This window comes from Mirounga leonina, unplaced genomic scaffold (genome assembly GCF_011800145.1).
Source record: "Mirounga leonina isolate KUSES-001 unplaced genomic scaffold, KU_Mleo_1.0 Mir_114, whole genome shotgun sequence".
Classification (NCBI taxonomy): domain Eukaryota; kingdom Metazoa; phylum Chordata; class Mammalia; order Carnivora; family Phocidae; genus Mirounga; species Mirounga leonina.
In genome coordinates, this window is record NW_023270265.1 from 43,609,775 (window position 1) to 43,631,377 (window position 21,603).

A 21,603-nucleotide genomic window follows, 5' to 3' on the forward strand; every position below is an offset into this window, starting at 1 on the left:
TGTCTAACAGAAATATAATGTGAGCCACGTATGTTTACATTTTCTGGTACCCACTATAAAAAAGCCCCTGGGTGGCTCAGTTAGTTAAGTGTCTGCCTTTGGCTCAGGTCATGATCCCAGGGTCCTGGGATCGAGCCCCACATCAGGCTCTGTGCTCAGCAGGAAGCCTGCTTCTCCCTCTCCCCCTTGTCCTGCTCTCACTCTCTCTCTCTCTCAAATAAATAAAATTTTTAAAAAATAAAATGTGAATGGGGGGTGCCTTGGTGGCTCAGTGACTGTTAAGCATCTGCCTTCGGCTCAGGTCATGATCCCAGGATCCTGGGATCGAGCCCCACATCGGGCTCCCTGCTTGGCGGGAGGCCTGCTTCTCCCTCTCCCACTCCCCCTGCTTGTCCTGCTCTCTCTCTCTCTCTCTCTGTCAAATAAATAAATAAAATCTTTAAAAAAAAATTTTATTTAACCCAGTATATCCAGAGTTTTGTCATTTCAACATATAGTCAGTATTAAAAATTACTAATGAGATATTTCACAGTTTTGCATGCTCAGTTTTCAAAATCCAGGGTGTATTTAACATCAGAACACGGATCATGGGGTGCCTGAGTGGCTCAGTGGTGAGGCGGCTGCCTTCGGCTCGGGTCCTGGGATCGAGCCTCGCGTTGGGCTCCCTGCTCAGCGGGGAGCCTGCTTCCTCCTCTCCCTTTGCCTGCTGCTTTCCTCTGTCAAAGAAATAAATAAAATCTTTAAAAAAAAACAAAAACAAAAACACGGATCAATTTAGGGGACACGTTTTCAGCAGAAATATTTAAGCTGTATTTGGATTTTATAAAATTGACAACTGAAAAAGTAGTTATGTATTCCTGAGTAGACATAAAAGTTATCCAATGACTGAATCAAGTATTAATTTTGAAATTTAAGTTAGTTAAAGTTAATTAAGTCCTAAAGAACTCTTATCAGATTGAGTGTCTGACCGAGTGGGGCTATCTGTGTAAGGTAGCCACGGCATGGCTGTCTGGGCGCTGGGACCTTCGGGTCCTCTGCTTCCTCGCATTAGAACATATTGAAAGAGAAGCAAAGCTTGTTTACTGTGTCCTAAGTAAGCCCACTGCTGCACTTAGAGGATGCTAGGGCCCGTAGTCTAGGGAGGTAAGAGCTGCCCTTGTAAGTGAGACCTGAGGATACGTTTGATCAGAGGTGACCTGATCCCCCTAGTAACAAGCTCAAAGTTGATGGGCTGTGTTAGCTGAATAGTCTCAGAGAAGCAAAGATAACAAATGGTATGAGATGATACAGGTAAATACTACTTTTAGTATTTTAAAATAATGAGCTTTATTAATATCTGTCGAGTCGTTGCATTGAACCTTTTATTCACATAGGACCAGTGTTTTTATACCATACAGGACACTTATTAAAAAGGTGAAGAAAGAGCTATTAATCAGTTTGAATGAAGAGAATCTCTCTTCTCTTCATTCACTCTTAGCCCGTTTGTCTTTAAGCACTGATGACACTGAATAGACTCAGTTGCCACCAGATTTTATACTTTGTTCTCTGTTGACTTCTCTGTAAACTTCTATAGCTGAAGCTTCACAGTAAAACTATAAAATTCTATTTTATTAAAAGAAAGAACTTATTTAATTATTTTTATCTAGAGCCTGTGTGGTGCCCCTATCTCCTTGTTCCAAGGGCCTCCCTTGCCTTGAAAGCTTTCTTATTACACCAGCCATGGAATGGACAGTATTCTTTGGACATTTCTCAGGTGTAAGTTTTTACCATTTTTATTTTCCTTTCTTAATTTGCTTGGGGTTGAAGGGCACCCATGAAAACCAGCAGGTGCCTGTACTTTGGGATTTAAAAGGATTGGAACCGTAAAAACAAGCTGAGGCAGAGACAGCAGACACACTGAAAGAATCCCTCATCTGCCTCTCTGGGGCCTTTGGGAGTGGGCGGGCATGCGGAGCTGGGGTACGTGAGCTACTCTGGGCGGCTGTGGTCTGAACACGGGTATGGCATGATGAGTGTGAAGAGGTCCAATTAGGCCAAAAGGAATTTGCGGCCAGACTTCAAATTCTACTTAAAAGCAGTACGAGGGGTGCCTGGATGGCCCAGTCGGTTAAGGGACCAGCTCTTGATTTCAGCTCAGGTCATGATCTCATGGTCCTGGGATGGAGCGCCACATAAGGCTCCACGGAGTCTGCTTGTCCCTCTACCTGTGATCCTCCTCCCGTGCTTGCCCGCTCTCTCTCTCAAATAAATAAAATCTTTTAAAGTGGCAAGAATGAGCTTATTGCAGAGATATTTTCTGTTTTATGAATCTCACTGCCTCATTACAAAGATACATTCACAGTAACTATTATTAGTTAATAATAGTTATTAGTTAAACCCACTAGTATTACTGAACTTATGCCATGTGGAGAGCACAGATAGGCATGGGTTAGGGGAATACAAAAAAGAATGTTGATGAGGTATCTGTTTTCCAAGAAGTATCTACTTGGGAGAAATGAATGTCCGTTTTGCAGAGGAGAAAGAACAAACTGCTTTAGTCATTGCTAGGTTTCTTATTAACATGAATCTAAGCATGATAGTTTTTAGAGCCCACTGATAAATTTTCTGGTTTCTTGAAAGCCAGAGAGACGTGCTTTACTCATTTCTTTGTTTTAACTAAATAAGATAAAAGCAGACATCAAAGGTGGTTGGTGGGTTCTTGAATAGTTGCTGTTTGGTCTATAACTAGCTTTTTAAACCAGGGACTCTAAAGAGGTTATTTCTGTATTGGTACAACTTTTTTTCTGGTGAAGAAATGCATGATTGTAAGTGAAGAGAGAATGAGCTTATTCAAAATCTTTTCTGCACAGTGATTATCCAGAAAATGAAGAAATAAAGAATCTCCTTCAAGAGCAGCTGAATTCATTGTCAAAGTAAGCACCCCAGCTATGTTTTAATAGAGGATACGACTATGAGAAAGAAAATATAATTATTTAGGCTTTTTGAAGTTAAAGTAAGTTGTGTTTTAGAAAATGTTAGTAGCGCAAGGAGAGACCATTCTATTCAAAGGCTTATTTCCCTCGAGAATCTTTGTGTTGTAGAAAACGTAGTTATTTAATAGTTACGGTGACAGCATCTACCTTCACCAAGATCCTAAGTGTTGATGGCTGTGGTCCCATGTCAGGGCAGGACTGGAAGCTGTGGTGTGAGCATCCTCGTAGCTCAGCCTGCCTCTACCACAGATGCCCCATGAAGCCTCAAGTTAGAGGCCATGCACAGCGTGGTTCTTCGGTGGCAACTGACTTTTCTAAAATAAGTTCTCTGTGTCAGGTGCTATGTGTGCACAATTCTAAGAAATTAATATGTTCCCTAGAGCCAAGAGCATTTAAAAGTACATATTGGGAATAATATTGCAAAGGAAGTAGAAAAATATGGGTCCATGAGTTCTTGGTAAAATAGAATACATTTTTTGCAATCTTAGAATCTGTCACATGTAATCATAATATTTAATAAATTTACCATGTTTTATTGATGCCAAATTCAAAATAATTATTGTTTTCTGTATCCAAAAGTTAACATTTGTAATTTAAGTGGAGAAGATTTAAAGAGCATCTTTCCGCCCCCGATTTATGAATATTCTGTATGTGGCTGTTTTAGGAATATCAATTTATAAAAACATGCCTTTCTTCCTTAAATATTTTATTTTTTGGAATAGTTTCTGAATCTGTCTCTTCTTAAGTATATACTGTTTCTGATGAGTAGCAAAATCATTTCCAACAGTGAAATTCTTGTTCCTATAGTTAGGCAGCTATTCATGTTTTCAAAACCATGAGTTGAACTATTGCAAGAATGTAAGCCAGAATCAGAGCCTCACCCCCCTGTACCAGTTCTCTAGGCCTAGACATACTGTAAGCCTTTTAAAGCATTTGTCATTTCAGGGTCATGGCAAAGTAACCTCCTTTGTCAGTTCTAAGCATAGTAACTAGTTCAAAAAGAACAAAATATTTCAGAAATAGCAAAACTCTAAGTAGATTAACAATTTTGAGTAGATTTCCCCTTTCAGGAGTATATTGGCCTATATCCTTTATTGTTTGATTAAAAAATTTGGCTTGCCTTTGTCTGGATTCCTGTTTGCAGTGACATCAAGAAACTCTTGCTCGACCCAGAATTCACTCTCCTGCAGAGATGCCTGCTTGTTTCAAGGTAACACTCAGTGTTCTGTGTAAGAGAGAATTTCAGATGAACTCATTTCTCTTATTAAGTGTTTTTAGTTAAGACCAAACAAACCCTTTTAGATTTTAGAACAACATATCAGTTCATCCTTTAGATTTGCTTTACAGTTAATTTTGAAACTAGTAATACAAATAGGAAAAAAACAATTTTAATATGAGATCTAGGCCTTCTCTACTGAAAAGGCTGCCTCCTACAGACAGCTTTTTAAAATTTGTGTTTTAAAATATCAGCTACAAAGGGCATGTCCTTAATTACACCAGTAAGTTATATTTAGAAGCAAAAATCTGTACTTCCTCACCGAATGGTAGAGTTGTCACTTACAAAAAAGACCTTTCCATCCATTCCCCAGAGAATAAATTAGTTATTTCCATACCTTATTTAGCCAATTTTCCCAGAGGAACTTCTTCCTTAGTGTGAAGCTATGGTCCGGATTGAAAGGTGTATGTGCTGATGACAAAGCAGGTAATCATTGCCCAGGCCTTGGAACCATCGTGTTGCTCTTAACACAGCACAGAGGGGGTTTGGGTGTGAAGGGACTGTGCCCTCAGGCGCCTGGATTGTCTGAGACCCAGTAATGGGGCTGCAGAACGGCCTGCTTCCTCCGTCACCCTGCCAGGCACAGGCCAGTGTTCCAGATGGTCTTTCATGTGACAGTGCTGTGCTCCTGGTCCTTGAGGTTTCTGTGGCGAGCCCCTGTCCACGCCCAAGTCTGCTGTGTGTGCTCAGTGGGACTTTGGTGTCACCCTTCTCAGGCTTTATGGCGATGAGTCAGAGCTGCACTTCTGGACCGTTGCTGCCCACTACCTGCACAGCTTGTCCCAGGAAAAGCCAGCAGGCACCCCAGCCTCTAAAGAAACCATGCCTCGGGACAAAGTGAACAACCCGCTGGATATATGTTATGATATACTCTGTGAAAATGCCTATTTTCAGGTATTATATTTCATGTATTAAACTCTTTAAAGCTCCCATCTTGGGGCACCTGGGTGGCTCAGTCGTTAAGCGTCTGCCTTCGGCTCAGGTCATGATCCCAGGTTCTGGGATCGAGCCCCGCATCGGGTTCCCTGCTTGGCTGGAAGCCTGCTTCTCCCTCTCCCACCCCCCTGCTTGTGTTCCTTCTCTCGCTGTCTCTCTCTGTCAAATAAAGAAAATCTTTAAAAAATAAATAAAATAAAGCTCCCATCTTGATGACTTAATGTCTAAGTATCTTAAATTTGGGAAACTTTCCAGCTAAGCGAAGGTCCACATAACAGAAATGAGTCCATTGTCACCTCTGCATAAAAAAGGCCTGACTCAGGACTTGAAAAGCTCATAAATGCTTATCGAGTTTTTTAATACACATTAGAATTTTACTATTCTTTATTTCAGCCCCCGATTTATGAATATTCTGTATGTGTAATTGTTAACTTAGAAGGTTCATTTTTATTCTTTCATTTTATTTTCTATAAATAACAAATATTTCTTTCATTCGGTTTGAATTTTTGTATAAAAAGGTACTTTCACAGTCTTTTCACTGCAGGAGAGTACTTCAGTACATGGAGGGCCGGCTTCTGTAAGCGGTAAACTTGCACAGAAATGAGAATTTGTTTCAACGTTTTTTCTAATCAAATTCTTATTACATTGTTGGATTTCTATGAAGTTGATTATCTAATAACCTCAGAAGTCAAAATAATCTTTATAAAAGGATTTTATTAAATATAGTAAATTTTAACTCAAGTCTTAAAATCCGGACTGAATTTTCTCTTTTTTTTCCTACTCTAGAAATTTCAGCTGGAAAGGGTTAATCTACAGGAAGTAAAGCGGTCAACTTATGATCATACAAGGAAATGTACAGACCAGCTACTTCTCTTGGGTCAAGTACGTGCAATTTTTACAACTCTTTTCATGTTTCACGGAATTGCTAGTTGATTAGTATTTCAGAGCATCATGTAGATCACGCGTGCGCACACACACACACAGATGGATAGGTAGATCATAGTATTTCCCTGAAAGTATACATATAAATTTAGGCTTTATTTCAAAATAAGACGAACAAACCTCGTGAGAAAGCAAAAATTTGTAGTTGACTAGCTTGGAATTTTGGCTTACGTAATGTCAAATGAGACCTGACTGGTTTGGTTTGGTGTCTCTGAATTGACTGATGCAAAACTAAAGTAAGCAGTTTCTTGAGCATCTTTGTAAACCAGACTGTGGTTTTACCTTTGTTCCAAAGAAGCAGGAGGACGCTGTGTTCAAAGCATCGGCAAGCAAGTTTTGAAAGTGAAAGTCTTCTCTAAGCTGTAACTTCAGTGTTTCAGATTATGAGTTCAATAAGATGATGTTGGAAGAAAATGGTCTCATAATTAGAAGAACTGTTCCTCTCATTAGACAGACAGAGCTGTGCAGTTGCTATTGGAAACAAGTGCGGATAACCAGCATTATTACTGTGACTCCCTGAAAGCCTGTTTGGTCACAACTGTCACCTCCTCAGGCCCCTCCCAGAGCACCATTAAGCTGGTGGCAACGAACATGATCGCCAATGGCAAACTGGCAGGTAAGGCGTGCTTTGTGGGTGCATTGGTCGGTCCTCTGGAAAATCAGGCCCCTTCCCAGCAAAGCATTTGATTATTAAGATAGTTCTTTTCTTTTTTCTGCGCGCTGGAGAGAAATAGGACGATTGTTGCTAGCTGTTTACATGATGACCACATCATTTAATCATCTGAAGCAGAACACGTGTCACGTGTGAAAGGGGCTGTAGTCATAACCGCCAGGCCCGACGCCGGGCCCGCGCTCTCGCGGGCTGCGGGCTGCGGGCTGGACTCGAGCGGCGCTGCCTGCCCTCCTGCCTCCCCTCCTGACTCGAGGGGCAGCGCTCTAAAACTCTGCCGTGGCGTTTTGTTGGAAAATTTCAGTCAAGAGCGTCTGCAGTGGATCAGAAATGCACAAGAGCGGGTGCAGTCACGCGGTGGTGGCTTGTCAGGGAGGGGCCGCGGCGTCACCCGAGGGGCTGCCGTTCTGTCTTCCAGAGGGGGTGCAGCTGCTCTGCCTGATAGACAAAGCTGCAGACGCCTGCCGCTACCTGCAGACATACGGCGAGTGGAACCGGGCGGCGTGGCTGGCAAAAGTAGGTCATTGCCCGAGGTGCCTTGAGCATTTGGGGTAGAGAGTTCAGTCTTGAACTTTGGACTCATGATTTAGCAGCAGTTTTTTGGCTGCAGAGTTGCTATGCAGATATTTTCTTGCAACTCTAAGGCTCCTGTTCTTTATGAGTGTAAATTACATTCTTAGGGAGCAGTGGATTGCTTTGGTAGCAATTAAGTGAAAGCAGGTGGCCCCTTGCCCTGCTGGGGTGCTGGGGTGTGAGCCCAGACTCCAGCCCCGAGGTGTTGCCAGGTCCCTAGCTCTGCAGGCGTGGATTGTTACCACTGCTGTCCACGGTAAGCAGCAAGGTCAGGGCGTGTGCTAGCAAAGCCAAGCCTAGTGTTGGCTTCACAGGAACAGATCCCATTTTGATTACATTAGAGTTTTCTTTATATAGTGCAGGATGTCTTTGTAACGTGGGCATCTTTCTAGGTCCGTTTAAGTTCTGAAGAGTGCGCCGATGTTTTAAAGCGGTGGGTTGACCACCTCTGCTCTCCACAAGTCAACCAGAAGTCAAAGGCCCTCCTGGTCCTCCTCTCCCTGGGCTGCTTTTTCAGCGTGGCTGAGACACTTCACAGGTACACCCAGAGTGCTTCGTGGCTGGTCAGGGACACGAATACTTTGTGCTCTCTTGAGACTCTGGTGGATGGATGGAACACTCACTGTGTGGAGTGAAAGGAGAAGCTTACCTTTCAGGTTTATAAAAAAAAAAAATCCTAAAAAAAAAAAAAAATCCTACAGGGAAAGGAACCGTCCACAGTCCATGTTTAGTCATCTACACTTGGTCTAGGATCTCTATTTTCCTACCAGTATACTCGCCAAACCTAACAGGTATCTATTTAAAAAGAACATAAAAGAAGTCTTCAGAGAATTCGGCTTTGAATAGAACAACTAAGATGAAGGCCAGAGAGCAGTAGGAAGGATGACAGAGAGCGTTGCCCGTGGGAGATGTCCCCTCCAAAAATAATACCTATCACTTAGGGGACATTTTATTTATTTAAAACTAAGGGAGGTTGAGGCAAATATGGCAAAAGACTCCTTGTTAAATCTGGACAGTGGGTATGTGGATACTTGTCCTATCTCTGTAGATTTGTGTGTATTTCAACTATGTCACAGTTTTTGTAAATATTAATTAGAAAGAGCCTGGGGCTGGGGCGCCTGGGTGGCTCAGTTGATTAAGCATCTGACTCTTAATTTCGGCTCAGGTCGTGGTGTCAGGGTGGTGAGATCGAGCCCCGCATCAGGCCCTGCACTCAGCATGGAGTCTGTTTGTCCCTGCGCCTCTGCTCCTCCCCCTGCTCTCTCTCTCTCTCTCTCTCTCATAAATAAATAAATAAATAAAATCTTAAAAAATAAAAAAGAAGAAAGAGCCTGGGGTTCGGGACATGAGCATTGTCCCCTGCTTTCCTCTGTGAGCCAGGGCTTGGAAAGGTGCTAGTGTAACTTACTGGCACTCAGATTTCCAGGGAGAATGGGTACAAGTCTTTATACGGAAATACACCCTTGGGTGGGTCTGCCCCCAAGTGCTGTAAATCACAAAGCTTAACTCACTTTGTTCTCTTGAGCAGCATGAGATACTTCGATAGAGCTGCCTTGTTTGTGGAAGCCTGTCTCAAGTATGGTGCAGTCGGAGTCACTGAGGACACAGATATCCTTTGCTAGGATGATTATGCCAAGGAGGAGACAGATGGCCCAAGTGGGTTCCTCTCAGTCGTACTGCCTGGGCAAGAACTGTATTATATCAGGAGTGATCCATACTCAGATTGGCCAAAGTCAGGAGAGAGGGAGAAATGAGAGAGAATCGGGAAGAAGATGGGGGCGTCGCTGGCATCAGCCCTAAGATGGTTGGGGAGGCAGGTGGGGCTGTAAAGGGATGGGACTCTGAATTTTGTGAAGGTTTGTTTGAACGTAAAAAAAGATAAAGGAAATAACTCAGGAAAAGTGTAAGAGCCTGCTACTTTAAAAATAGTACTATTTAAAAGAATGTACTCCATGGAATAAAATTTATATATTTATCTGGAATATACATTCTGGAATAAATAAAAAAGACATTGTTATCCATAGTGACAGTCTAACGTGGAACCAGACAAGGCACCTCAAAGGTATGTGTCATGCCGGCAGGTCACAGTGGCCCCCTGCCGACAGCACTTGAGTCACATGTTTTTCTTTGAAAGGATTGGGCTTGAGGGTACAGGTACCCATTGTTCGTGTTTGCTGAGCTCTGCTTGTTCTCATCACATCTTCTCTTGGACTTACTACATTGTGGCCTCATTTCTGTATGTCAGATACTTGGTCTTCTCTGTGTGTGTATATATTTTGTTTTGTTTTGTTTTATCTGTTACAGAAGATGAAACTGAACTTGAACTTAGTGTTCTGTGTCCAGACACTGGTGAAGTTGCCTCCCGTTGGAAGGGGCCATTTGGAATGTCAGAGCACAGGGAAACAGGGCTGTCTGAAACCTAATACCTCCAGGAAGGCTTTGTTAGCAGAACCTCTCACTAAGCTGTATCTGCCCCCAAACCACCCACCACTCAGCCTTTCAGATGCCAGAGGGTATGCACTTGAGTCCTCTTTCCTTTTGTAGTCTTTAGTTGTGTTAGGCTTTGAGATAGTCTAGGAGAATGTTAGCTAGATCTTCCAGAAGGAGAGGCTTTGCACTCAGCGCTTGCAAAGGGTAGTAGTGGGGGACACTGCAGATTGAGACCTCACCTCCTCCAACCAGGAGTCAGCCTCCCCCAGGGAAGCGTGTCCATGCTCGTCCCCTGCTGCCCTCCCGTGGGCCCGCTCACCCCTCTGAGTAGCCCCACGGAGCTGGTTTCTTCTTGCCTATGGGAGATTGGTGGCGTGTAATCACATCTCTTTCTGCCCTTCTTTTCCTTAACTGTGGCTTACAGAAACTCATCTCTGCTATATATGCAGATTATGCCCGAAGTTTGAAGAACCTCGGTTTTAAACAGGGAGCCGTTCTTTTTGCCTCAAAAGCTGGAGCGGCTGGCAGAGATTTATTGAATGAGCTGGACTCCCCCAAGCAAGAACGGACCGAAGAGTGACAGGCCAGTATGTGCTGGGGAGCCTGGCTTCGCAAGCAGGACGGGGCTGGTCTGGCAGTGCTCATGCTCACGCTCATGGCCACGGTCCGGACTGCTGAGGATGCCGTCCTCCCAGGGTCCCCAGGAGCTGCTCACCACTTCTCTGAGGCTGCAGGGGCACAGCAGCCAGTGAGCATTTACACGGTCAGGAGCAAGTTCCTCCTCCTGTGTTTATCTCAGAGGAAAGCCTGGAATGCTTCAGACTTGGAAAGGGGGTAACATTTTACACTTTCAGAGACAGCTTTAAGAGTCCCTGGAAATACTTTTAATTTTTTTAAAACTTAAAATTCAAGTGACTGAATTGTTTTTCCCATTGACTGAATGGAAAGATATTTGAAAAATCTAATAGTAAGACAAGTTTGTGAGACTTATTCTCAAATATGTGCTGTGCTTATGTTTATATACAATCATTCAAGAGACAGAGCAGAGACGTTGCAACAGTGAAGACGACTTACCAAAGCATTCCTTGTTTCTTACCTTGAGAACATGGAACTCGTGATTCTCTGTTTTAGGCAGTTGCTACATTTTGTAATTTCAGGCTCATAGGCTCATAGGGAAATTTTAAGCTTTATGTTTTGTTCTAGTATGTGGGGTCTTGGGTATTTTGAATTTTAACTCCTCTGATGTATTATATAACCTCCTTTTTGAACTCTCTGTGCTTTAATTTTCTGTCTTTGTGTTTGTCCAACAACTGAAATATATCAGATGTGACTTATAAATTATTGCTGTCTGTAACTTACCAAAATGATAAATAAAAAGGAAATTCCAGCCAGGTGTTTGTGTTCCCCAAACTGCTGTGCAGGAGGCCAGGGGCTGTGCTGGCTTCTCAGGAGTCATTCCAGCTGCTTACCCTCCAAAGCCCAGGTTGCTTGCTGAGTCCAGAGAAATTGGAGCATAGGAATTCCAGGTGTGCGGCCCAGGATTGGACCAAACGCCCTCACCCTGCGCAGATCTGCCTCAGAGTTCCCAAGGGAGCAGGGCTCTCGGAGGTGAGGTGAGGAAGTGGCATTCCTGTCTCCCCTCCTGGATGTCTAGGGTGGCACATCTCCTCACACCCTCCAGATAGAGTCATAGCCTCTACCCTTAGGTATCAACGATCCCCTCCGACAAGGGACTGAGGTCTATGGAGAGAATGGGCTTATCCCAGGAATGCCTGTTCCCAGGCTGGCACTTTGGCTAAAGTTCTAGAAGAAATCCGGGATTCATTCATTAGGCCTGTAACTGGCTCACTTTCCTTGTCCTTTCTGTGCCTGGGCAGGTTTACATTGGAATTCCTAAAGGCCATGGGCAAACACAGCCATCTCTCTATATTGCCTGTGGTTAAATGATTGCCCACATACATTTTGTTTATTCAACCATCAGCTACCTAAATGAAAAAAATATGCTGGCCTTAGTAAGCAGAGAGGAGAAAAGAAATCTTACTCTAGAGTGGGACATTTTGAAAATTAAATATGCTTTGGATTTGAGGCCAATGACTAAGTGATGAGGCACTGCCTGACGGGGGGAATGGAGGAGGGAGAGCAGAGCCCCTGAGGCCAAGGGCCTGAAGTCTGTCCCAGTTCAGTTACCCTTCACAACATCCGGAGCCCGGTCTGTCAAGATACAACTGAACTGATATGAACTAGGGTTCCACAGGCAATTTGGGTTGGTTTTTAGCTTTCCCTTCTTCCTTATTTGTTTGACAGCGAACACAAGCAGGGGAAGCGGCAGGCAGCAGGAGAGGGAGAAGCCGGCTCCCCACTGAGCAGAGAGCTTGATGCACTGAGCCACCGGGTGACACCCCCCCCCCCCACCAACCCCTTCTTGCATATTTATATTTAGCACAGCCAAGTGCAATTAGGGAAGAGGGTTGTTCCAGACTCTGCGATGTACTGCCAGAAAGACTGGGCTGGAACAGGTAGTTGAGGATTTAAGATCAGATAAAAAGACATTCCTCAGTCACTGCCTTAAAAATGTAGTCCCGTTTTCTCTGCATTTACGGTATTTTTAAAGCTGAAGTGAAGTGGGCTGATGTGGGGGCAGAGGGAGGAGGGAGAGTTGCCCGGAAAGGGGCCTCTTCACTGTGACCGTCCCTCTAGGTTAAGGGTCTGCAAACTAGCCTGGGGAGCTAATCCCACACACTGCCTGTTTTGTAAATAAAGTTTTACTGAAACACAATCCTGCCCATCTGCTCTTTGTCTGTGGTGGTTTTCATTCAACAGAGATGAGTAGATGCAGCAGAGACCATATGGTCTGAAAAGCCTAAAATATTTAAATGTCTGGCTCTTTACAGGAAAGTGTACCCACTCCTACTCAAGGTCCCACGTGCTTGCTTGTGATGAAATTTCAGGTGTTCAGCTGCCGTGTTGGGCGCAGATCAGTGTGAAGCCCTTTGCGATTTTCCTGTGACCAGGTGCACTAGAACCAACCTCTTTCCAGAAAGATGTTGTTTCAGCTCCATCCCATCTGGCTCCTTCAGAGGCCCAAGTTCCCATGGTGGTAGGTCTAGGAAACTACAAACGCGGGGTGGCCTTAGTTGTATTCCTGACAATTCTGAGGTAAAGGGCATCAATAGATGATAGAAAAATTTAAACCCAAGAGCTGTTTCATATCAACATTTTAAAGTTAATCTAAGGTTTACTGCAGACACCTCCTAACCTGTTCTGCTGTAAAAAAAAAAAACAAAAAAAAAACCCTCATTGTATTCCAATCTTTTGACATCTGAGCATCATCTTTAAGCCCTACTCCTTCAGGCAGGGTAGAAGCTGAAAAATGCTTCTGTCCTAAGCCAGCGGCCGGCACTGCCGTTGCCGATGTGAATCCATAGGGTGCGCGCATTTATGACCATCCCACCTGGGGAGAGAATCCTGGGTCAGGGGAACTGCAGTGACTGATGGCTCAGGCTGCATCCAATCCATGGAGAGGACCCAGGAGGTGGAACAGCGACCAGAAGTGAAGAATGGACGAGTCTGCAATACGATCAAATGGAAGAGCTCGGGAAGAAACTGGCAAACTGCTAAGCTTGCACAGACATGTGGAGGGGAGTGAGGAAAGGAGGAGGCCCAAGAAACAAGATTTCTCGGGCTGATCTGTGGGAAATGACCGAGAGTTTTCTTGATAACTACCTGTCCAACAACAACATTCAGTTCTACAGATTGTTGGCTTCCTAGTGGTCTTCTAGAATGCATGTCAATCGGGAATTTGAACGACAGGCCCTCACTTGTCTTAAATTGCTGATCTTCGCCAGGAGTCAGCCAAGGAAAAGACAGGGTGTCCTGTCAAGCAGCTAGGAAGCTGTCCCAAGAGGATAGTGTTCGAGCAAGACTCCAGGGCAGGTTAATCCAAATGGCGGTAAGAATCTGATCTAAGTTCGTGCTTTGGGAAATGCCGATGCACATGGCAAAGGGTCTGCTGGAGCCATACTCTGGCCAACAGAATAATTCTACCGAATCTTGGATTTTGCCTTTTGCCTCTGAACCCACTCAGTGGTGCTTGTGAACGAACACCAGTGTCTGAAATGTGGAGTCAAGGGGAGAGTGGAGCATGGGACAGCGTGTCCTGCCATCAGGCTGCCTGGCCTCACCTGTAAGAAGGTAGCAATGTTGGTGACCTCTCGAGGTGGTAGACAGAAGGATGACAGATGCAGGGGCTTGTCAGTCTAGAGGGTGCTCCAGACCCCAGTCATGATCCAGAACAGGTGCCGTCTCACCGCTTCTCCGCTCGCTGGAGATGGATGGGGTCACTTTCGCTCACGACCCAGAGCCCTGCTGCCTGGCACTGCAGGCTGGAGCTGGGATTCGGACACAAAGAAGGAAAGGGGGACTCTTCACTTCTCGAACCTCACCCACTATGGCATTGTGGAAAACTTGTGAGCAGAAGGCACTTCATCTGGAGCCCAGTGGGTTGCAGTCTTTCTCTTGAGGCAGCTCTAGAAACCTCCAGCAGCTTCCAGCATTTCTGAAAATCTCCTCCATGCAGCACATCTCCTGCCTGAGACTCATTCCCCTTCCTACATCCCAATCTTTGTTGCTGCCCCATCCCCTGCCCCGTCGCTTACCTGCGAGGACCACCACACTCCAAGTACTTGGAGAGCCACCACCAAGGCACTTCTGGAAAACAAGGTAGGACTGGGGCTGGAGGGGGCAGGGGGTGAAGAGCAACCCCAGGCACAAGGGGAAGTTCACCCTGACCGGAGAAGGGCTGAACAGAACCAACTGGGGGTGACCATAAAAGGACACTCCTCAACAACAGGGGACAGACCAGGGATGGTGCACCGCAGGTGCGGGGGACTCAGGGATGAGGGGGAGCAGGTTGACGCCCCAGAAGCTCCCATGAGGTGGTATCAGCCCTGCAGGGTGGGCAGAATAGGGCCAGCAAGCATGAGCCTGGGGTGTCCAGGCAGATGAAACAACACAGGAAAAGGTGTGGTCATGAGAACGGGCCTGGAGCCAACACCAGCAGCTGGTTGCATCTTTCGGGAGCACTGGAGCACGTCCCCCAGGCCAGGTGGGCCCCCGTATGCTCCATGTGACTGGCTTTTTGGGAAAAGCCAGAGAGGGGGCTGGATTTAAGTCAAAGCTGATGGAAGGCTGAGACAGCCCATGTGATGGGGACAGCTACACACTTAGGTCCTCTCAGGAGGGGTCTGGCCCAGGTGGGCACAGCCGGAATTGGCTGTGGAGACGGCTTCTGAGACCAGCCTGGCCCAGCCTGAGCCCTCATCCCTCCAGCGCAGGAAGCCTTCCCACCTGCCTGTGTCCTCAGGTGGCCCCCTTGACTCTGCAGAGTGTTCTAGAAGGGTTACCAACAGGTGTTGAGCAATCACATTGGAAAGTTTCCACCTTTCCTGACAGGCATTCTTCTCATCACTTTTCATTTCCTTTAGCAAATGCACATGGGTGTTTTACTTAAATGCAATTCCCTGAAAACTTTTCTAAGTGGAGTGTTTAGTCTGATGACATCTTCTATTGTAGTTAATGAATACAGAAAAAAAGCACTTTCGAGAAAGAAAAATGATGTGTCCTTGTTTTGTATTTTCTTTTCTGAAATCTGTAGGTACCAAGAGACAACCTCTGTCCTGCAAAGCCAGTGGTGGGGAAGGTGGGGTGAGCTCTGTCACCTGCCCCCTCGCAGCTGCTCTGTTCTACCAGCCCACCCCAGCTCTGAACTCCAGCTCTGCCATTTGCTGGTTGTGAGACCCTAACAGGTTAATCTAGCATTCCCATGCCTCAGTTTCCTCATCAGTACAGTGAGCTTGATGACAGTGCTTCCCTCATGGAGTCCTAAAGCTCTTGGTACAGAGCTTGGCATGATGAATATTGGGTCTCATTATTGGTGCTGTTTTGGGGAAGACCATTGTCAGCGGGAATGTGGAGGCCTCTCATTTGTTGCCCAAAGCCCAGGTCCCTAAATCAAACAACCCTCCCTTTTGGATGGGGGCCTCTCCAGGGCCCTGTCCTCATTTCCTGCTCACATTAAGATCTAGTGACCCTGAACCCCACATGGAAGGGTGGTGGCTCTCTCTCTGCTTCCCCCTCTCCCGGGGACTCTCCTCATCCGGGGCGAGGCTGGGTTCAGCCCGAAAGCTAGGCAGAGGAAGAAGGCCTGGCAATCAACAGGAGCAAGATCTAAAGAACTATCTTCTCAGCATCGGCTGTTGGAAAGAATGTCTTTTTCAAAACATTTTAAATTTTTTTGTTGTTGTTTAAAAAACGTGAATTTTTAAATGCTTTTTGAAGGCTCCAAGTGGATTTATTTGCAGCACTGGAAGAGGTTGTACCATTTGGGTTTGGAGTGCTCCCCTTTCGTGGGGAGGGAATGCTGAAGAATGCTATTGCTTTGTTTTCTGTCCTTATTTTCAATGAATAGCAGGGGCCTCTGGGGGGACTGAAACCTCACCTGTGGGCTGAAAATCTAAATGTCCGTGTGCAGCGCCCGCTTCATCCCTTCATCACGGGCCTTGGGACAGACATGGCTTCCTCCCACCACCACGGAGGTGGCTCTGTTCCCAAGTACGATGCGGGCAGAGGACAGTGTTTGCTCCCCATCCTCGTGAGGGCAGGGCCTGTGACCGCTGGTCCCTGGAGTCCTGGTCTCGGTGATTCTCCTGTTCAGGCCACTTGCACTGTTTGGTCTACATGGGAGTCCTGGTGGGATTAAATTCAGTCGACGAATCTCCAGCAGCCTCATGGGCCCACGCGTTATGGACAAAGACTAAAACCAGGCAGGGCTTCTGATGTCATGAGTGGTGGGGACACCGCCTGCTCTTGCAGGGGGAGGAGGGGGGAGACCGCAGAGACAGGTCCAGAGAGGCTGCTCCCTTCGCTTGCATTTGCCTCCAGGCCCATCCCTCCCCACGCCATCCCCCTTCCCCCTTTCCTGTCCCCAAACCCCAGCCACTTGGCAGCTGGCCCTCCTAGCAGAAAATTGAGCCTCAGGAGGCCACTGGAGGCTACTAGGACACTAAACGGAGAAGCAAATCCCTACTAAAGCAGAGTGGCTGGAGCTCACTGCCCCGTTCCCAGAGAGGGGTAAAGGTTAGTCCGATCGTCCATAAAGACCCAGCTCCAATCCGAAGACCGAGGGCAGGAGCAGCTCACTTCTGCCCTTGGAGAACCAGTGGCTGGATGGGGGCTCAGGGAAGACCACCCTTTGTGAGCCTGGGTCTGGTCCGAGCAAATGCCACTTTATCCCTCTGATCATTAGACTCATCGGTGGTTGCAGCAACTTGATTCTAATACCATGGTTGCAGTGGAGGGAAATGGAAGCGCCATGCTTGGGAGGTGAGCGGCCAGTAGCTTTTTACAAAGTAGTCGCCATGCTTGGAGAGTCTCAGGGCTGCATGGGCAGCCCAGCCCCTGGGCTCCCGGACCTTGGAACTGTGATCCCGGCAGAGGGAGAGCCCACGGCTATCCTCCCACGCCTGAGCCACGCACAGAGCCCACTGGGGGGACTGCTGGCTCTCCTGTAGGGGCTGAATGGTGTCCCAAAATGCATGTCCCCCTGGAACCTCAGAACGTGCCCTTATTTAGAAATAGAGTCTTCGCAGACCTTGGTGATTAGATCATCAATCCATGTCTGGTGTCTTTACGAGAAGAGGAGAGGACACACAGAGGAGGTGGCCCTGGGAAGAGGTTGGACAGATGCAGCCGCCGGCTGAGGAACACCAAGGTGGGGCAGAAGCCTCTAGAAGCCGGGGAGCCTCCAGAACTGTGAGAGAATACATTTCCGCTGCTTTCAGCCACCAAGTGTGTGGTGGTCTGTTACGGTGGTCCTAGGACTCGAACATGCTGCCACTGACCAAAGCCGAGGACCCAGAATCCCTCAGGGACTCCCTGTTGCAGGGCCTGCAACCCCTCCTCCCAGAATAGTAGGAATTCCGACTCCACTCTCCTGGCGGATGGCCTCTAGCTTGCTTTTGTTCTCTCAGAGTCTGCTTTCCAGAAGGAAAAGAAAGGCTTCCAGTAGTAATTCCAGAGCTGGAAATTTTATTTTCAACCGGCTTTCCCGAGCCGGGCTCTCGGCCTTCGGTGTTCAGCGCCTTGGTCTCAGCCGCTGTCACCACGCGCTCTGGGCGCGTCTTTCTGCTGCTCGCTGCTGATCAGACCAACTACGGGCACCAACAATTCCTAAGCCCACAGCCCAGGAAAGTCCTGCTTGGCAGTCGAAACCATCCAGACCCATGATTGTGGCTCGGGGAAGATTCCACAGGTGGGACTCTCTGTGGTTTTAGCTTTCCAGGCTTCTGAAGCCAAGAATTTTTTTTTTTTTCCAATATATCCCAATCTGTGTTCCTTGGAACCTGCAAAATATTAACAAACATTTTTAAAAGCATCATCATCAAATTAGTTTGGGAAATGCCAAAATAAATAGAGTTAAATAAGTTCTTTTTATTGCAGACCTTCCCAAGGCCTTTAATATGCCAGATACACGTTGGGTACCTCCAAGCAATGGATTATGGAATTTGGGATTCCTAAACCTATTTGGCCACAGTCCTTACTGAGCTCTGCGTGCTCCTGGCTGATCGTGCTCTTTGGCACTTCCCTCCCTCCCTTCTTTCCTGCCAAGGTTTTCTCTTCCAAGTGCAAAAAAACCACCCTGCCCCTCTAGTCTGCCCCGTAAATCAGTGGACGATGCCGATTTCCAGCCCAGAACCCTTCGCCAAGTCTCCCTGCAGACCGTTCACTTTCAAATGACATAGAAGGTCCTCAGTAAACCAGGGCCAGCCCACCTCTTCCACTCAGCACCTGCCATTTGCCCCGTGTGACACACCGGTGGTTTTTGACCGTGCAACGTCATCATGGCGTTGCTCTTGCTGTCTCCCACGCCTCCCCTGCCTCACCTGCCCCCCATCCCATCTCATGCCTCTGAGCTCAGCACAAGACCTCCTGCTCAACTCCGTAATGCCCCATTCCTCAGTCTGTTTCCTCCACTGGGCTGGAGGCCCCAGGAAGGCAGGGCGGGTCTCACCCAGGCATCTCTAGCATTTTCCACAGGTGTCTATACACCTGCTGCTTCACGATGGGTCAGGGTCTGGGGCATCCACGGGCCATGTGTTACTAGAGGGCGAGGTTCCTGCTCCGACAGGCTGTCGGGTCCATATCCCACAGGTTTGGGGGCCGTTTGCTTCTTGCCTTATGGGTCCACTATGCTTGCGATGAGCACAACCACATTGGTTTTCGTGTCCTTTGAGCCTGGAGTATTTTATGTTTAAGGGGTGTCCCTTCTAAGCACCATGGACTTGGTTTTTTTGTTTTTTATTTGCTCTTTCAGTTGGAGTGCTAGACCACTTACACACAGCGGTGTGACTTCATGCGATGCGGTGGAAATCTGCAATCTTTACTATCTGTTTTCAATTTTCCCTGTTCATTTTATATCCTTTCCCCCCACTCCCTGGTCTTTCAGATGAGGATTTTTTTAATACTGCATTTCCCCACTATGATCTTGTCACTTATATATTCTGTTCTGTTCATTTCACAATTATCTGGGGGATTACAATACTCATCCTGACTCATTATTAAAGTCTAACATAAATTAGTACTTTTACCACTTTGTGGACAGTGAAAAGGACCTTAGAGCATGCTAATTCCGTTTATCCCTCTTCTGGCTCAGTAGCTATTGTTATCATGTATTTTAATTCTATGTATATTTCAAACCTCCTCAAGACATAATTACTGTTTTACGTGGTCAATATCCATTTAGACTTGCCCACGTCAGGATGCAAGGATCTGGGACCCTTCTCCCTCTGCCTGAAGAACACCTTCCAGTGGGGTTTTTACTCTGTGTCTCCTGGTAATGAATACTCTCAGGTTCCGTCTGTCTTCGCTGTCTTTATTTTGCTTTCATTTCTCTTGTGGGACATTTCAAGCATACAAAAGTAGAGAAAGTAATGTAATGAACCTCTATGTACCCATAACCCAGCTTAAACAATCATCTCTCAGCTCCATTATTTTAAGGATATTTTCACTGCATAGTCTAGCCTGGTAATCATTTTCTTTTTTTTTTTTTTTTTAAAGGTTTTATTTATTTATTTGTCAGAGAGAGAGAGAGAGCAAGCACAAGCAGGGGGAGTGGCAGGCAGAGGCAGAGGGAGAAGCAGGCTGAGCAAGGAGCCTGATGCAGGACTCAATCCCAGGACCCTGGGATCCTGACCTGAGCTGAAGGCAGACGCTTAACCGACTGAGCCACTCAGGCATCCCTAGCCTGGTGATTATTTTCTTTCTGAAGACGCTCCATCATCTTCCCACGGCCACTGTTTCTATGGAGAAGCCAGTTGTCAGTCTTACTGATGCTCCTTTGAATATGCCTGTTAATCTTTGATTGTTGGACATTCTATATAAAAAACCTCGATAGAATTTGAAGCCTTGGATGGGGCTGTCTTCCTCCAGAGGTTTTCCTTTTGCCTTTTGCAGGCAGCCAAAGGGAGATGCCCTAGCAATCCCAGGTTACCTTGATCCAGTTGGGAACTGAGATGATCCCAAATGGGCTTTGAGGCTTGAGAGGGCTGGTCTATTTCTAGTTGACTCTTATTTTTAGAGCGTAGGGAGCCTTTCAGGGCCCCTAACCCCACTCTGGCCACTGCAAGGTCCACTTAGATTCACAACCTCTCCATCACCTTTTTTTCTCTTTTTTCTTTTCTTTTCTCTTCTTTCTTTTTCTTTCTTTCTTTCTTTTTCTTTTCTCTTTCTTTCTTTCTTTCTTTCTTTCTTTCTTTCTTTCTTTCTCTCTCTCTCTCTCTCTCTCTCTCTCCCTCCCTCCCTCCCTCCCTCCCTCCCTCCCTCCCTTCCTTCCTTCCTTCCTTCCTTTCTTTCTTTCTCTCTTTCTTTTCTGGTAGTGTTCCATGATTCATTGTTTGCGTATAACACCCAGTGCTCCATGCAGAACATGCTCTCTTTAATACCCATCACCAGGCTAACCCATCCTCCCACCCCCCTCCCCTCTAGAACCCTCAGTTTGTTTCTCAGAGTCCATAGTCTCTCATGGTTCGTCTCCCCCTCCGATTGCCCCCCCTTCTTCCATCACCTCTTTTAAACACAGAAAAAAACCATTTTGGACACTTCTTGAAGAAGGCGGTAGGTAAGTCTCCAGTATGCCTGGTGCCTCTGCTGAGCAGGCCGCAGGCCACAGCCAGCTCGGTGGTAACTGCCGATAAGGTACCTTCCTCCCCATTCCGTAAAGATGTCGTGATCTGATCTGCCGCCGTTTCCCACCATGCTCACCTTCCATTCCTGAGCAAATGACCAGTACTGTCAAGGTCCATAGTTGTTGTTTTTTCCCTAGATTTGTGGTTATCATATTTAAAAGATGAAAACATACAGTGTCGCTGGCTCAGGGGTAGAATGAAATGTACATACATTTCTAGTGTTGCACAAAGAGCCCATGAGCAATTTGATTTGTGTTGCTTGATTTTAATAGAGATTAAGTTCAGATGCACCAAAACGTTTTACTTTACAGATAACAGGGACCCACAGGCTCTAGAACAAATCAGAAAGGCAAACGTTGCCAAGGCGGGGAGCAGTCGTAAGTGTGAGCGAGACAGGCAGGGCGCAGTGCTCCCGCCCACCCTGTGTGAGGGGGTCCAGGGGCCCCAGGCTCAGGAAGGAAGAGCGGGAGCCACCACCCAGCGCCCGCGGCCTATTGGCGCAGGAGACCAAGGCCCTGAGGGTCAGATCTGATCTTTCAAAAGAGGCTGAAAGTCCAAATAACT

The 21,603-nt window shown here is 46.5% G+C and overlaps 1 protein-coding gene across 1 annotated transcript in view; it reads left to right on the forward strand.

Annotated features, from left to right (window-relative positions):
• Window positions 1–11,190, forward strand: part of WDR11 (WD repeat domain 11) — a 56,869-nt gene extending 45,679 nt beyond the window's left edge. Inside the window, exons 20-29 of the mRNA XM_035030375.1 lie at window positions 1,647–1,755; window positions 2,850–2,912; window positions 4,117–4,182; window positions 4,965–5,142; window positions 5,971–6,066; window positions 6,577–6,742; window positions 7,215–7,312; window positions 7,762–7,907; window positions 8,898–8,977; window positions 10,222–11,190. Of these exons, the coding sequence (XP_034886266.1) occupies window positions 1,647–1,755; window positions 2,850–2,912; window positions 4,117–4,182; window positions 4,965–5,142; window positions 5,971–6,066; window positions 6,577–6,742; window positions 7,215–7,312; window positions 7,762–7,907; window positions 8,898–8,977; window positions 10,222–10,379 (1,160 nt within the window). The 3' untranslated portion in view covers window positions 10,380–11,190. The remainder of the gene's footprint in view (window positions 1–1,646; window positions 1,756–2,849; window positions 2,913–4,116; window positions 4,183–4,964; window positions 5,143–5,970; window positions 6,067–6,576; window positions 6,743–7,214; window positions 7,313–7,761; window positions 7,908–8,897; window positions 8,978–10,221) is intronic.
• Window positions 11,191–21,603: the final 10,413 nt, after the last annotated feature.